The sequence below is a fragment of the Triturus cristatus genome, chromosome 4_1 (genome assembly GCF_964204655.1).
Source record: "Triturus cristatus chromosome 4_1, aTriCri1.1, whole genome shotgun sequence".
Lineage (NCBI taxonomy): Eukaryota > Metazoa > Chordata > Amphibia > Caudata > Salamandridae > Triturus > Triturus cristatus.
In genome coordinates this window covers 746,313,701-746,327,630 of record NC_140585.1, presented here as the reverse complement: position 1 = coordinate 746,327,630, position 13,930 = coordinate 746,313,701, and the positions used below count along the sequence as shown (strand labels likewise).

General features: G+C 43.0%; 1 protein-coding gene across 2 annotated transcripts in view; it reads right to left on the bottom strand.

The window, feature by feature from the left end:
* Positions 1-1,121: 1,121 nt before the first annotated feature.
* TXNRD1 (thioredoxin reductase 1) overlaps positions 1,122-13,930 on the bottom strand; it is a 223,767-nt gene continuing 210,958 nt past the window's right edge. For both annotated transcript variants that reach the window (XM_085653257.1, XM_085653258.1), the window contains 8 exons: positions 13,362-13,587; positions 12,315-12,404; positions 11,778-11,854; positions 10,725-10,881; positions 8,398-8,505; positions 6,480-6,575; positions 5,600-5,734; positions 1,122-2,981 (listed from right to left, as the gene is read on the bottom strand). In XM_085653257.1, the coding sequence (XP_085509383.1) occupies positions 2,913-2,981; positions 5,600-5,734; positions 6,480-6,575; positions 8,398-8,505; positions 10,725-10,881; positions 11,778-11,854; positions 12,315-12,404; positions 13,362-13,587 (958 nt within the window). In that variant the 3' untranslated portion in view covers positions 1,122-2,912. The remainder of the gene's footprint in view (positions 2,982-5,599; positions 5,735-6,479; positions 6,576-8,397; positions 8,506-10,724; positions 10,882-11,777; positions 11,855-12,314; positions 12,405-13,361; positions 13,588-13,930) is intronic.

Sequence of the window (13,930 nt, the reverse complement as noted above, 5' to 3'; positions counted from 1 at the left end):
AATCTGTCTACAGACCCCGAATCATGCATGATATTCCCTAGAACAGAGTTGAAAGCTAAATTATTTAACAAATTGAGCAGAGATAGATAGGAGAGGATCCACACAACGCTTATGGTTAACCAATACATTTTAACACCGAGAATCGATGATTTTATGTTTTAATATTTAACATCAATCTTCAACTATCAGCACAGATACGTATTGCTGCCATTCCAGTTGCAATATATTTCCTTAATACTAGGCCATCCTGCCAATACATATTCTATTAATGCACTGCCACCTTGTCTATGTGATGGTCAATCCCCCCAGAATGACCTCCATATCTTGCTCTTTTGTGACCTATACGTGAACGAAAGGAAAAGATATATTTTACCATACGTGAACGAAAGGAAAAGATATATTTTACCACTCATGCGTAAACTTTACTTTTGCCAATGTCGTCCAGCACTGTATTATCTTCAACTATTGTCACACCCTTTTGTTTGTTATTGTGTAGCCTCATTCCTCCAGTCTGCCATAAGAAGAAGAAAACTAATAGCACATTAACTGCATATGGATGATTGTTTATATAGAGAGAGGGGTAATGCAAAGGATGAATGTGTTAATGATGAGATACATTTTACCATTTGTACGATTTTAACATTTTTAACGCTCTGGATATCTTTTGGTATTTTTAATATTTAGATTGTAATTGATTGATTGTTCTTAGAATACTTTTTATGCCATATTTAGTGGCGAAATAAAGTTATAATGAATGACTGACTGACTGAATCAATGAGTGTGTGATGAAAGATTCCGCTCTTTTCTGGGATAGGCCAGCGTTGGCTCATACTAAATCAGCTAAAAAACTGGTCCTGAATGCAGCTGATCTTTTTCAAGTGAAGGGGAACATAATACAGAAGGCACTCAAAATGATGCTTATATATGCACACACATCCAAGCACATATTTTGATAAATAGCTGCATATATACAGGGTCTCAATTACTTTATTGGAACATATCACTAATGATCTACATCGATAAACTGTTGTTTCTTCAATATATTGCTCTAAAGCCAAACATTCGAACTTCACCTCAATGTCTCACAAACTTTGTTACAAACGACAGACTTCTTCACAGGATGTTTTTCACATAGGTAGAATTTATTTTCAAGTTCAAATGTCGTCATATGCATGTAGATTTAATCGTTATTGTTGTAAATACATGTAAAAAAGGGTTTCAGTGAGTTTTAGTGCCATTGCAGTAACCCGGCTCCTCCAGGAACTGCCCAGTGCTTTTGAAATAAAGACCATGGTAACATTATAAGCCCAACTCTATCCAATAAAGTGCTGTTGGCAATTACTGTGGTATAAGCTGCCATGGTTGTTATTTACTAACTACAAATACTCACATAAATAATATTATTTTTAATTAATCATACATTTTAAATACCGCTTGTTCTACTTAGAAAATACAAGTAACAGGAAAATTGGCGATATTACATTAAATAAATATTTGTTTTTACTTCAACAAATAGACTTGCACTGCAAGAATAGGAGGATCACTCAGACCAGCCGCCTTGCGGATCTTGGTCGAATGAACAATAGCCACACAAAATCAACATGGTACAAAAGGGACAGGATACAGGCATATCCAGGACATACTACCTAAAAGGCTTTAACAAATCTGTCTTGGCTAACGCGCACTGCCACAGAGCACAGGACAATGCATGAGTCCACCATTCAGCAAGGGTGGCTTGACCAGTTGCAGATATCGAGAAGCTATGTCTGAAAGGGCCTGGCCTAGGCAAACCAATGGCTAAAGGGTACTGAAAAAGCACCTCTGTCTTTTGTGTGCTCTCACAATTCACTAAAGATGTCTGTAGCCAGACCTAAAATGGGTGCCTTGTGGCACCTAGTGGCGAACAGGAAGCTAGTCTCTGCAGATGCATCAAGCAGAGACGTGGGCAGACTCGACTGGCCAGGAAGGCCTGGTCTTCTGTTTATAGCTAAATGCCTATAAATTGCTTGTCTCCCAAATTGGACTCTTTTAGAACTTCAAGACCCACTGGGTGGATACGTGCAAAGGTCTGCAATGTCCTTCTGGAGTGAGATTTAAATTTGCAGACTTCTGAGCTTATGTCCCAATTTAAAGAAATGTTTTTAACTAAAGGTCACGTGGATGAGCACCAGAGTCTCTGACGTGTAAAGAGCTTGGCTGAGAGGACAGTAGAAAATGTGCATGTATACATTATTGCCGCATCAGCCTGACTGTTCCTCTCCATGGCAATTCTGTGCATGTTTGTTTGTCACACTCACTATATAACATGTGACTCAATATCACACTTAATGTAACAGTGAACGTCCTATGCAAACTCCTCTCGACTGACCGGTCCCTTTGGTAGGAAAACACATGTGCAGGTGCTCAAGATCAACAACTAGTTCAGGCTTCATCCTTGAGGTCATTGTTGATGTGAGCTCTACATTGTGACAAAATTGCCAATCACAAATTTTCAGTGGCCATATGTGTACATAAAGTTACCACCTAGACACTATAGCGTTGTGTCTGTAGAAATAAGTAAGGAAAATCTTCATAGAAGGTTCTTTCCAAACTTTGCCAGCAGTACTCAGTCCAAGCCCACCTAGAAAGGCTTTGGGCTACGACATCATGGATGCACCAAGAGGTGCCGTGCCGGCTGCAGTTTGGCGTGCAGGCCATATTCCCCGCTGTCTTCACTGTTGCTCTGTTTTCATCGCAGTTGGCTGAAGGACCCCAACATGTATTTTCAGTTCCAGTATCACTGAAGTTTTATGTTAGTGATTCACATCTTTGAGGTGTGGGATCTTTTGAAGAGGAAGGCTGTAGGTCTCCATTAAAATGTCAACTGGGGTGACAAAAATCAAAGTCTAGGGCAACAGCATTAACAGCAGGGTTTAACCTCAGCATCCCGACTGGACGAGCTCCTCTCCAGAGCTCTTGGTCACAGAGAGGGTGGTGAACACCTGAAAATAAAAATAAACACGTTTAGCATACAAATAATACATTTAGAGTATACAGCATCATACAGATAAGTAACAGTTATAACTGTTGTGCACCCAATCAGATAATATATAGTTCCAACCATTCACATCCCTATTGTCAATATTAGCTTATATTATTGTTACTTATACAGATGTTAATACCATGGGGGGCATATTATCAAGGACGGCGTTAAAATTATCGCCGGTTTAGTGGCAGAAAACTGCAGCTAAAGCGCCGATAATGGGCTTGATAATATGCCGCAGAGAATTCCAATAGAAGCCCAGGTTCTGGTGTCCACATTGTCTTCTATTGGAATTCTCCAGGGCATATTATAAAGCCCATTATCGCCGCTTTAGCTGCAGTTTTCTGCCGCTAAACTGGTGATAATTTTAACGCCGTCATTGATAATATGCCCCATAGTTCTTATTTTTATCTCTATTATAAATATTACTAGATTTGACTGATGTTACTAGCATCGTGATACTGATGACGTTCTGTTGCAGTGTTCCATGGAGCAATGGGCAGCTTTAGCACTGCAGCGGGATGCGGGTTGTATAGAACACAAAACAAAATATAGTGCTGATTGGTGCCAATGGCAGTTATTGGACAGTGTTGCAAATTACCAGCTTAATGTCTATCAGATGGATAAAGGCTAAGATCAAAGACTTTCAGGTTCCAAAAAGATCTCTGAAGCAGGAGCAGTAACCTACTGAGCTATTTTAGCATTTACCAGTTACATAATCCAAAATGAAAGCTCGCATGTAGATCTCTGCAACCAATGCATCAAGTGCATCAAATCAATGAGTTATTTTACTGGTAGTCGAACATATCAAAACAGATTAATAATTGGGCACAGACGCCTTCAACCGCTGAGCTATACATTCAATACCCAGATATAATAAAGCAAATAAGAACAGGAGGAAGATGCAAGCTTTTTTTTTTTGCCTGAATTATGAATTTGCAACCTTCATATCATTTGAGTCTGCTATTTGTAATCAATTACCACGGGGGTGGAAGCCCCACCATGCTATCATGGGCACGTTGAACAATGGCGAACCATATATACATATCTGTTGTGTGGTTTTTAACTCAAAGGCAGTGGCCATTGTGATGGTTTAGTGAGAATATTGTGTGTAATACCTCAGCTACAATAGGGAAGCAACTATATTCGGGAGACAGATACCTCAAAGACACGTTTTTAAGAATATTGCTTTAGAATCAAGGTGGTTTTCCACAGCAGTACATCTAACTCAAATAACCCATCTAAATTGTGGCAAATTACCACTGTATTCGACTGTCTTCCAAGAAAGCGATTTGTCCTGAAATGTTAGTATAAAGCTGCCTCTGCAATGAAGATCCAGTAGCGTTCACTCAGCGGCCGCTAAAAATCATTCTTTGGAAACCACTGCGGCGTGCCGTCGGCTTTACTGGTTGAAGCATGGTGCAGTGTGGTGATGGAGTTGCTTACTTGTTAAATATTGCACTATGGCAGCATTTGCTGCAGGATGATTTTCTTTTTCTCTGAGATGCCACACACAAAGTGGCAGGATCTGAAAGGGTGAGTGAACTTGGTGTGGTGATCGACTCACCCAGAAAGCTGGTATGGACGAGGACTGGTGGAAAAACAACAACGTCCTTAACATATTTAAGAACGATAAATGAGCAGCCTGCATGGGATACCGCAGTCTCTCACATTTTTGTCACTTGTTAGTATTTTTATATTGGTTTCACACATTTTTATGTTGAGGCTGTGAGGGTACTCTCATCTAACCAATCAGTCTAGGAGGGAGACCCCTAATGCACTAATTACTTGAATTCAAAGAGTAAATTGATGATTAACCAAGGCAATCGAGAAAATTCTGTCTTAGGGGCAACTGTGAGTACCTCAGGAACTGTCTGGCCATCTTAGTGGGATGATTTCCCTCCAGTTGATGGGTTTTGTAGATAAGATTCTAGTGCCAAGCGCCTCCCCGTGCTGGACTCTAGCTTTCAAAAATAACCCCAGCCACCAACAGTGACTTATTCCCACACCTTCACCATTATTTCCTCGATTTCTTACCACCCACAATGTGACACTAACCACACGCCATGGTGTGGTGTGTATGTAGGAATGCAGCCAAACATTATTCCACTCTACCTTTTAGGTCAAATGATACCGTACAAGCACAGTCAAGCGTCATCTAAGTGTAACTCTTCAAGAATGAAATGTGAGCTCAGAGGGTGCAAGGAGAAAGGCCTTGGCTGAAGGTTTTGACATCTCTGGAGGATCGAAGCAAACGCTGGCAGAAGTGTAGTGTGGGTTAGAGCTTGTGTGATGACAAGGCTATGTGTTACAGAAGAATACTGAGAGCTTGTGGATCAAGGTGGACAGAATTAGAAAAAAAGTTTTAAGCTATTTGTGAGAAGACACATGTAGCGATGAATGCCAATACCCAAGTATTTGTTGGTTTCTGTGAGTACAGCAGTCATCTGCTCAAACAATATTCAGTTTTGACTCTCTAATAAGAATATCATCAAGCTTTTGCCTCCTTACGGGAATAAGTTTGGCAATAATTGTAGGATGTTTTCCAAAGTCAAGTGCCATGCCTTAGGTACATACCTCTGCACAGACTGGGTGGATTCCTATCGTGCTGTCGAGCTGTTCTTTCGTGAGTCCACATTTGATGGCGACTGCAAATCCCTGGGTGATTTCACCAGCATTTGGCCCAAGTACGTGAAATCCTAAAACACGTTCCTAGACAGAGAACAGAAATACATCAGTGATAGGATGAGGTAAGCATCTTAGTTTCAGCATACTAGGCAGGCCACTTGAATTATGCTTCCACTTTTATCCCATATTATTACCGTAGATCAAGGTTGTCCAGTGTCGGTCCAGGAAGACCAGATCCATGCCAGATTTTCAGCATATCTACATTTAAATAAATATAGTTACCTTATAAATTTGGCATGGATCCACCACTCTAGGACCAAAATTGGAGAACCCTTCAGTAGATCATGGGAGTCTTCCAAGACAACACAGGGGCATTGCTTAGCAGTTGATTAGGACACACTCTGTGCTTCACAGGAAGTGCAACTGACAGTGACCTGGAAGCACTGCCCAACACATCACACTGACAAACAAGCCTGAAGGCAAACAGGAAAATCCAGATACAAACATTGGTGGCACTGGCATTGCCAACAAGGGAAATAGCCAGCCTTCCACCCCTCTTCAAGCACCACAGAAAACTGGTTTAAGGACAATTTCATTACAGGAAGGCCCCTGCTCTATTGCATTCTGAAGCCATTATCCCTTACTGTGGACTGTGCTGCAAAAGGCATTTTAATTAGAAATAAAGTGCAAGTACTGTAACGGAGAGTTAGAATCATAAAACATAATTGAGCTTCCGTTTATCTTGAGACTTTTAATAAACTGGCCAGCTCTAAGATTAATGGCCTTCTTTTCATTGAGGGATAAAACGCAGCTGCGGGAAATCACTCACCTGGTCTTTTTTATTGCAGATGACCTTTGCGTAGCACTTATTGTTGTCCCTCGCCGGAACTGTCCACTCCAGCGGCCAAAAATAACTGTGATACACCTGGGATTCAAGAAGAACATTGACATTCATTGGAAAGTGAAGAGCAACTAACTATAGAAGTTGCAAAATTTCATTAACAATATGCTTAGTTAATCCATAGGGTTGCTTGAGCTGGTGCATTTGTGAAAGCCAGCATTCAAAATATACAACACACTGTATGTCGAGAAGAACTGTTAGATCTTGTGCAGGTGCAGAAATATTGGGGAGTGTGGGGATGTTACAAATGTGACGGGTTTGCATTATTACAAGTGCATTATATTCTATGGCACTTGTAATAAGGCAGACAGGATATCCATCACGTTTGTGACAGAGTACCCCCTACGCGAAACTTTAAACTAGGCTCTGAGTCCTACTGATAATAATAACCATCTTAGATAACGCACTCCAAATCATCCACTAGAGCATCGCATTCTTAGGTTAGTCAAGCTATTCCTGCCAGTATATTGGAAGAACAGACACTTTGCATCCCAGAAACATCAGGAAATCTAACAAGTCGAGAACAGAAAAGAGAATTAGGAGGAAACTGAGGAGGTTCTGTCATGAGATCAAAATAGGAGATGAACAAGGAAATGAATTGGAAGATGAGCTGGAAGGTGATTCAAGGGGTGAAACAGGTGGTGAAGAAGGAGGTTTGCAGTGTGGTGAATCAGGCATAAGAAGGTGGGGTGCAATAATGAAAATAGGGAGATAATGAAAACAAACAAGGAAGTGAGTGAGGCAGCGAATAAGGATGTGAGTGGGGAGGTGAGCAAGGAGGTGAACCAGAAGATTAACAAGGAGTAATTTAGTGAAATAACAAGAAGTGAGTATGGAGGTGAGTCAAGATCGGAGCAACGAGATCATGTAGGAGCTAAAAAGCAAGATCAGCTAGAAACTGAACAACGAGATGTGTTATGAGTTGAATAACGAGGTCATTTGGGAGCTGACTTGTAAAGTGAACAAAGATGTGAGTTAGGACGTGAACAAGAAGGCCGGTTATGAAGCGAAGACTTAGGGAATTAGATGGTGATCGTGGAGATACAGCAGGAGGCAAGCCTGGCAATACAGAGGAGGGTAATGACTGAAGACCATGTGTAGGGAGTAAGCTGTAGAATGGCAAAGGAGGAAGGAACTAGAGATGTCAGTGGAGAAGCAGGGTGAAAGAGAACGTTTGGAACAATTATTAAAGAGAAAGCTAAGCGTTTACAGATGCACTGTGATTGAGAAGTACGGAAGTATTTGTCAAGTTATATTGTGAAGTACAGATATGGCCAGGGAGCTGGTGATTTTAACGAGTTGACACTGGAGCTCACAGAGAGGACAAAAGGGCAATGACAAAGAAGGCACTGACTAGTGAGTCAATCATGGACATATGGGGTGTAGAAAGATGGAAAGATGGAGCGACCAGCTGAGAGCACAGAGAGTCTCAAGGCATAAGACATATAAAAGGTGGAAATGGAATGGTAGAAAGATGGAGATGAGAGAGCTCACATGCATGACAAGAAGGGCCAGCGCTGGAATTCAAATGAGCTCTTAACCATAAGGTGATCTCTAGAGTACCACGCCGTGGCACTCGTGGTAAAGTTAAGTATTTTTAAATCAGCGTGTATACATTTATGTACAGTTATGTAATATTTGTCAAGGAACCTTAGTGTTCGTTTTATTATAGAATACCGGACTGCTGTATGCAATGGAGGGGCTATGAAAGGCCAGTTTCAAGTTTTCGTAATTCTGCGGCTACAAACTCATTTCCATGTAAGAGGGAAGGTTGTCCTGTGGTATATTTGTGATCTCTGTGCTGCCTTTTACCACTGGCACTCTGTCTCATACACATAAGAATTACCTCGATGTTGTCTTCCCCGTACTTCTTCAAAGCAGCGTCCTCCGAAAGCCCACATGCGCCATACTCCAGGGGCGTGAAGACAGTGGTAGGAACATTCACGTAATCACACTGTAGAGGGATGGAACCAAAAAAGGTGTTATTGTCAAAGGAGTGTTAAGAGTAGGAACTCTGTGAAACTTCCACGGTCGGCAATGATTCCAGTCTAAGCAAATGTCCTGTTGCTCCAGCATGGTGCATCTAACTTGCTAGATTCCACCGCAGTGTCACAGGATATCTGCTGATATGACGCAACTCTCAGGCTCAGACTCTCACATAAACAGCGCCAGGATCTGGTAACCTTTTCTGAAGCTGAGCTGCCCGGGTCAAGAGGCTCTGACACTCAGACTGGGTCCCCTTTTCCGACATTTGCGGCCTTTCGTCCATCTTACTCTTGAGTATTTTGTGTGTGGTGCTCTTCCCGCAGTGATAGTGGTTCACTGTGCTCCGTGGCCTGTTCCTAGGCCGGGCTTGCCCTGTAGACCAGGCGTGAGTGATGTAAGTGATAAAGGAAGTCAGAGCCCTTACACACGGGTCTGCTCTCTCGTCAGACCGAGGGCACGTGCCGCATCTGGTGGGACCTGCCTCGCGGCAGGGTCGGCGCGGTCACGCGCTGTGCACCCTTTCTCACAAAGCTGCAGTGATAACTGACTGGAAATGATATGTGTCTCTTCGGGCGAGGCTGCATTCAGGCAACCGAGTCTCGTATTCAGTTCCCGCCTGAGAGCGGCGGCGCGGCCGGTCTGCGCGAGCGGCGATGCCTCCATCAGTATTCTGTGCACGGCGCGCGCCTGCGTCAGTACCTTTGATGCTTTCTACTTGAAAGTAGCAAATAATCGCGCCCCGTGACCAGGGCACACTCATCAAACCCAACGTGAACATGAAAGTCCCGTCTGACGGTCCCTGATCTGAAAGGGGGTTATTTTTGATGCAGGGTGTTTCTGTGTCAGACAGACGCCTCTCTTTTATCTCCTGTCACAGATGGGTTTTTTAATAGACGGCAGGCCTGTAACCAAACCGTGATCCCAGCCTCCCAGAGCTGCTTCATTGTCACCTCTGGAGACTAAACACCCCCAGTGGCACACCACCTACAAATGGGAAATGCACCCACAGCGGTATGGGACGGAAAATACACAGGCCCATGAAAAGCAACCCATCAGCCAGTGCATGGAATTCAAAATACAGAGTGGTGTGGCCGCCAAGACCAGTACCACACATGGGTTGGGTCCATTAGGATAGCAAGGGTGCCCTGGGCTTGCGTGCCAGCAAGGCAAGCAGCCCCCATGACTGCAGGACTACTAGTAAAATACAACAATAAACAGGGTTCCGTGGGCTCCTAACATCTGTGGGCCCAGGTGCCACTGCACCTGCTACACCACTGGTAGCTGCATCTGACGAAAGCACCAATGCTTCCATAGCTCGGTTCTCTTATGACTCCATCTGAATATTACAGACTGGGTCAAAGGTGGGGACCACCATGATGGATTGGACGAAGAGTTTGATTTGGTACAGCGCACTCTGCAGAATCATGGCTGATACTCCTTGTATGGACTTGGCATGCATGGGAGACGGATGAGCGAACAAGGCTCGCAGGTATGATCGCAGCAGGTGCGTTGAGCCACCCAGGTATCTTAACATTGCGCTCATACTGTGCACTTACTTCTCCCACTATAAACATATGTGTCCCAGTTCTTCAAGAGCTGAACCTGCAATTTCATACCTTATATCAAAAGCTCCCCCATATTCAACATACAAACATTAGACTTCTCCATACCAAAAGCACATGCAATTTTTCTACTGAATATGAGTCATATACGCCAATACAAGGATCTGAGGCAAGGTCAGTGCCAAGTGGCCATTGTCAAAAGCCTTCGACTCCAATTTTCTAAGTTAACAACACAATCTTTACTGTAACACTTCTTTACAAATATGTGAAATTAGTTTGGCACATTTGGCCACACACCATTGGGTGTGCAGTGCCTTTGAATGTCATAGTTTCCCTTTAAACACAAAAATCCACCCACAGGTTTAACACACCCACAAAACAGCTAGTGGCTGAAAGAACCAAGGGGTGATTAGAAGGAAAACTGCTGCGCTTCTTCCTTATCCTTGGGGCCTCACATTCCATCCATCTCCAAATGGGGGAGAGTGAGGAATAAGGCATGATCATGTGATGTTCTCACACGGAATGGGAAACACAGTTGGTGACACATATGGGGTAATGCTTCAGTTCCATTTCTTTGCTAGATCACACGCTATTTTCTGCAAAAATCTCTTTGTAGTGATCGTACCTTTAAGGTTGATCCTCCATACAGCCTCCGTGCCAGCAGCCGGCCTGCCTGGATGGCCACCGGCGTGAGCTCCAGCTTGTCCTCCAACACATCACCAATGGCATAGATGTATGGCACACTGGTCTGCTCTTCGTCGTTCACAGGGATCTTTCCCGTCCTGCACAAAGTAAAAAAGACAAGTGTGAATGTGATCGAAGTCTAACACAAATATCTCCTAATAAACGCCTTTGCCTTTGCAGTTGGGTACTTCAGTCCAACTTGTTCAAATGAACAAAGACTGCACATCCCAGAATGTAATAGCTTCTAGATTACATTCCAGCCTGTATCGCTGTGTCTCTGAGACAAAGAATCATCCGGTAACACTATTAAGCACTCAGATCACTCAAGCTGTTGCATGGCGGGTGTGAGTATGTCTTACAGTCCAAGACCTCTCTTTCTATTTTGGTCCTTGGAGTATTGCATTTTTCCATGATAAATGCAAGGCTGTGAGTTCAGAATGTAATGAAAAACCCAAGACTAGATGACCTTCTCACAGCTGACATAGCCATCTTGAGAGTGTCAGGTTAAAACCTTGCTTAGAGACAATTCATAGTGTGGGTGCTGTAAAGCCCATAACTAGAAGAACTATGCCGACACACGCAAAGCTAGAAAATCAAGACAGGTCCTTTATGAACACTTAACGGGTCAGAGCCGCACTTTGACACTGGAGACAATCCAGGGCTTTGTCTGGGTGAGACAAAACCAGTCATCCTAGCAGCTACCATATCCCCTCTTTCATGTTCAGTAAAATCCACCGGCAACTCTACCCACACAGGCCAGAAGAAGCATTCCCAAAGAGTACTCGTTGCGAGTGAGATGCTTCAAGTGAGCAGAGGGAGCAGGGGGACAATAGGCGTCCCACCCTGACAGATCAACCACGACAAAAACCTTAAGTATCAGCCACATTTGGGGATTATTATAGCTCATTAATTCAAGGTCCTATTGAGTCCCTGAAAGGGCAAGCACATCCCTCCTTCTTTGAATCTGCCGCAGAAGCACAGCGTGCCACCTTACTTTTCATTGATCTTCACGCCAACGGTGTCTAAACCGATCTTTCTGGTGCAGGCATCCCTTCCAATGGCCAGCAACACCTGCGGAAAGCAGATCTTGTGTTAGTATTACATTAGCAATGCATTGGTCTGAACATCTCATTTATGAAGGGGTTTCTGTAGTGCAAAAGTTGTGTAAGCAGATCTCTGTGCCTGGCAAAAATGTTCATGATGGGAACTCTGACAGTACTCTCATCAATGAACCAGAGCAATTTAACTAGTAAACCATCTAGGTACTGAAACAGTGCTCTCCCAATATATCACATGCGTGAAATTTCATGATTAAAATATCACAAGCACTACATATGTATGTATGTATTTGTATAACGCAAATCTTGCTGAAAGCCTACATTGACCTAACCGCTTCTTGCATGGGAGGCCGCGAGTGAGATTTCACAGTAAACAAAGGAGCAAAGCAGATACGCTCTCTGCAAAACATAGGGTGTAAGGCCAAGTGTGGCGTTGCTGTGGTAAAATAAGTGCATTGCGATGAAGTACTTACCGTGTTGTATTCCTCTGTGATTTCCGTGCCATCTGAGCTTTTTGCTGTAACCTTCAATTTCCCTGGCTCTCCTGGCTCAATTTGTTCAATCTGCAAGAAAAAATGCAAGTGCCATCTTAATCTTTCTGGCCAAAACAAAAAGTGCACTTGTGTTGAATAGGCCTGTTCATTCTATAAACTACAAAAGCAGTATAGACTCATTAATAGCAAGGACAGTATTAGCAATATAAAGATACCATAGGACCTGCCTGCTATGCGCGAGGGGCGCCGCCTGTATGTAATAAACATTCAAATGCAGGCACTGGATGAAATACCTGCTTTACCAATTCTCTCTTCCAGACCCTGTCGAGGACCCTTCAGCTGCGCCACTCCATCGAGTTAAAATACTTGTCAGCATTTCAACAAATGAAAATACATTTTTAACGGTATTTGACTTTTTAATATTATTTTCCACAGTGTATTATAGTGATTAACTGCTTGTCTACAGTATGAAGCACACAAGATTGATTATTATCAATTATTAAATATGTGTCAAAACGGAGAACATTTCTTTCACAGTGTACCTACTGAAGAGTAAATGTGTCTATATTGTATTGTGTAGGTATGTTTTTGTTCCTCTTCTGCTGTGGCAGGCATGTTTTTTGGATCACAGCATCACTGTCTACAGATAAATATTTCGTACATAAACTCGTTGTCAGGGATGCCAGTGCATAGGCAGGCCTCTAAACAGCAGGGTTACATCCCGCCACATTCCACAGGAAGCCTGGAGAGTAGCAATGCGGATTGTCCCTTTACCCACCCATCACTCTCTAACGTCTACCCTGGAAAAACGCCACAGAACAGTTCTCTCTCATGATTTCATTTCACCTGGCTGCTTCTGCAAGATTGCATTGTCCTGGAAATCGCAATACAGTTTTTAATCAGGATCCTGAAGTTTGGGCTTTTTCTATGCACCTTTACTTTTTTCACAAAAAACTCTGTCTACATGGTGTTTATATGACTGTTACTAGACGAAAATTCACAAGCTACATTTTACATTTCATGTACCTTTGTCGGCACGAAGTCTCGTATAAACTTGACACCATGTCCTTCCATGTAGTCACCGATTTTGTTGGCAATTTCTTGGTCAAAGCCTCTCAGCAGAATGGATCGCACCATCACAGTGACATCAAGGCCAATCCCAGCCAGGAATCCTGCACATTCGAGGGCGACGTAGGATGCTCCAATCACCAGGGTCTTCCCAGGGCAGTACGAAAGCGAGAAAAGATCATCGCTGAAAAATTGAAAGAAAATTAAGTGTCTTTATTTGGAAAGAATCAGAGGTAGGGGACATGTTTTTACAACCTGACATAAAATAACTGAGACAGTGGCATCTCCCTCACCAAGAGTATCCTGAACTAAGAGGACCTTATCATATTGTCCGAGGAATTAATTATAGCATCAGGACCTCTGCCGAACAGTCTGTAGTTTACACAACAAAACCCTTGTAAGACCCAAGTTTGTAACTTCATGCTACAAAACATTTGCCATCTAGCAAGCCTGCTTCTAGGGTTACTCATAGGTAAGTAATGTCCTGACCTGTTAACTTCACATTCATCAGTTCACCCAGCCTTGAT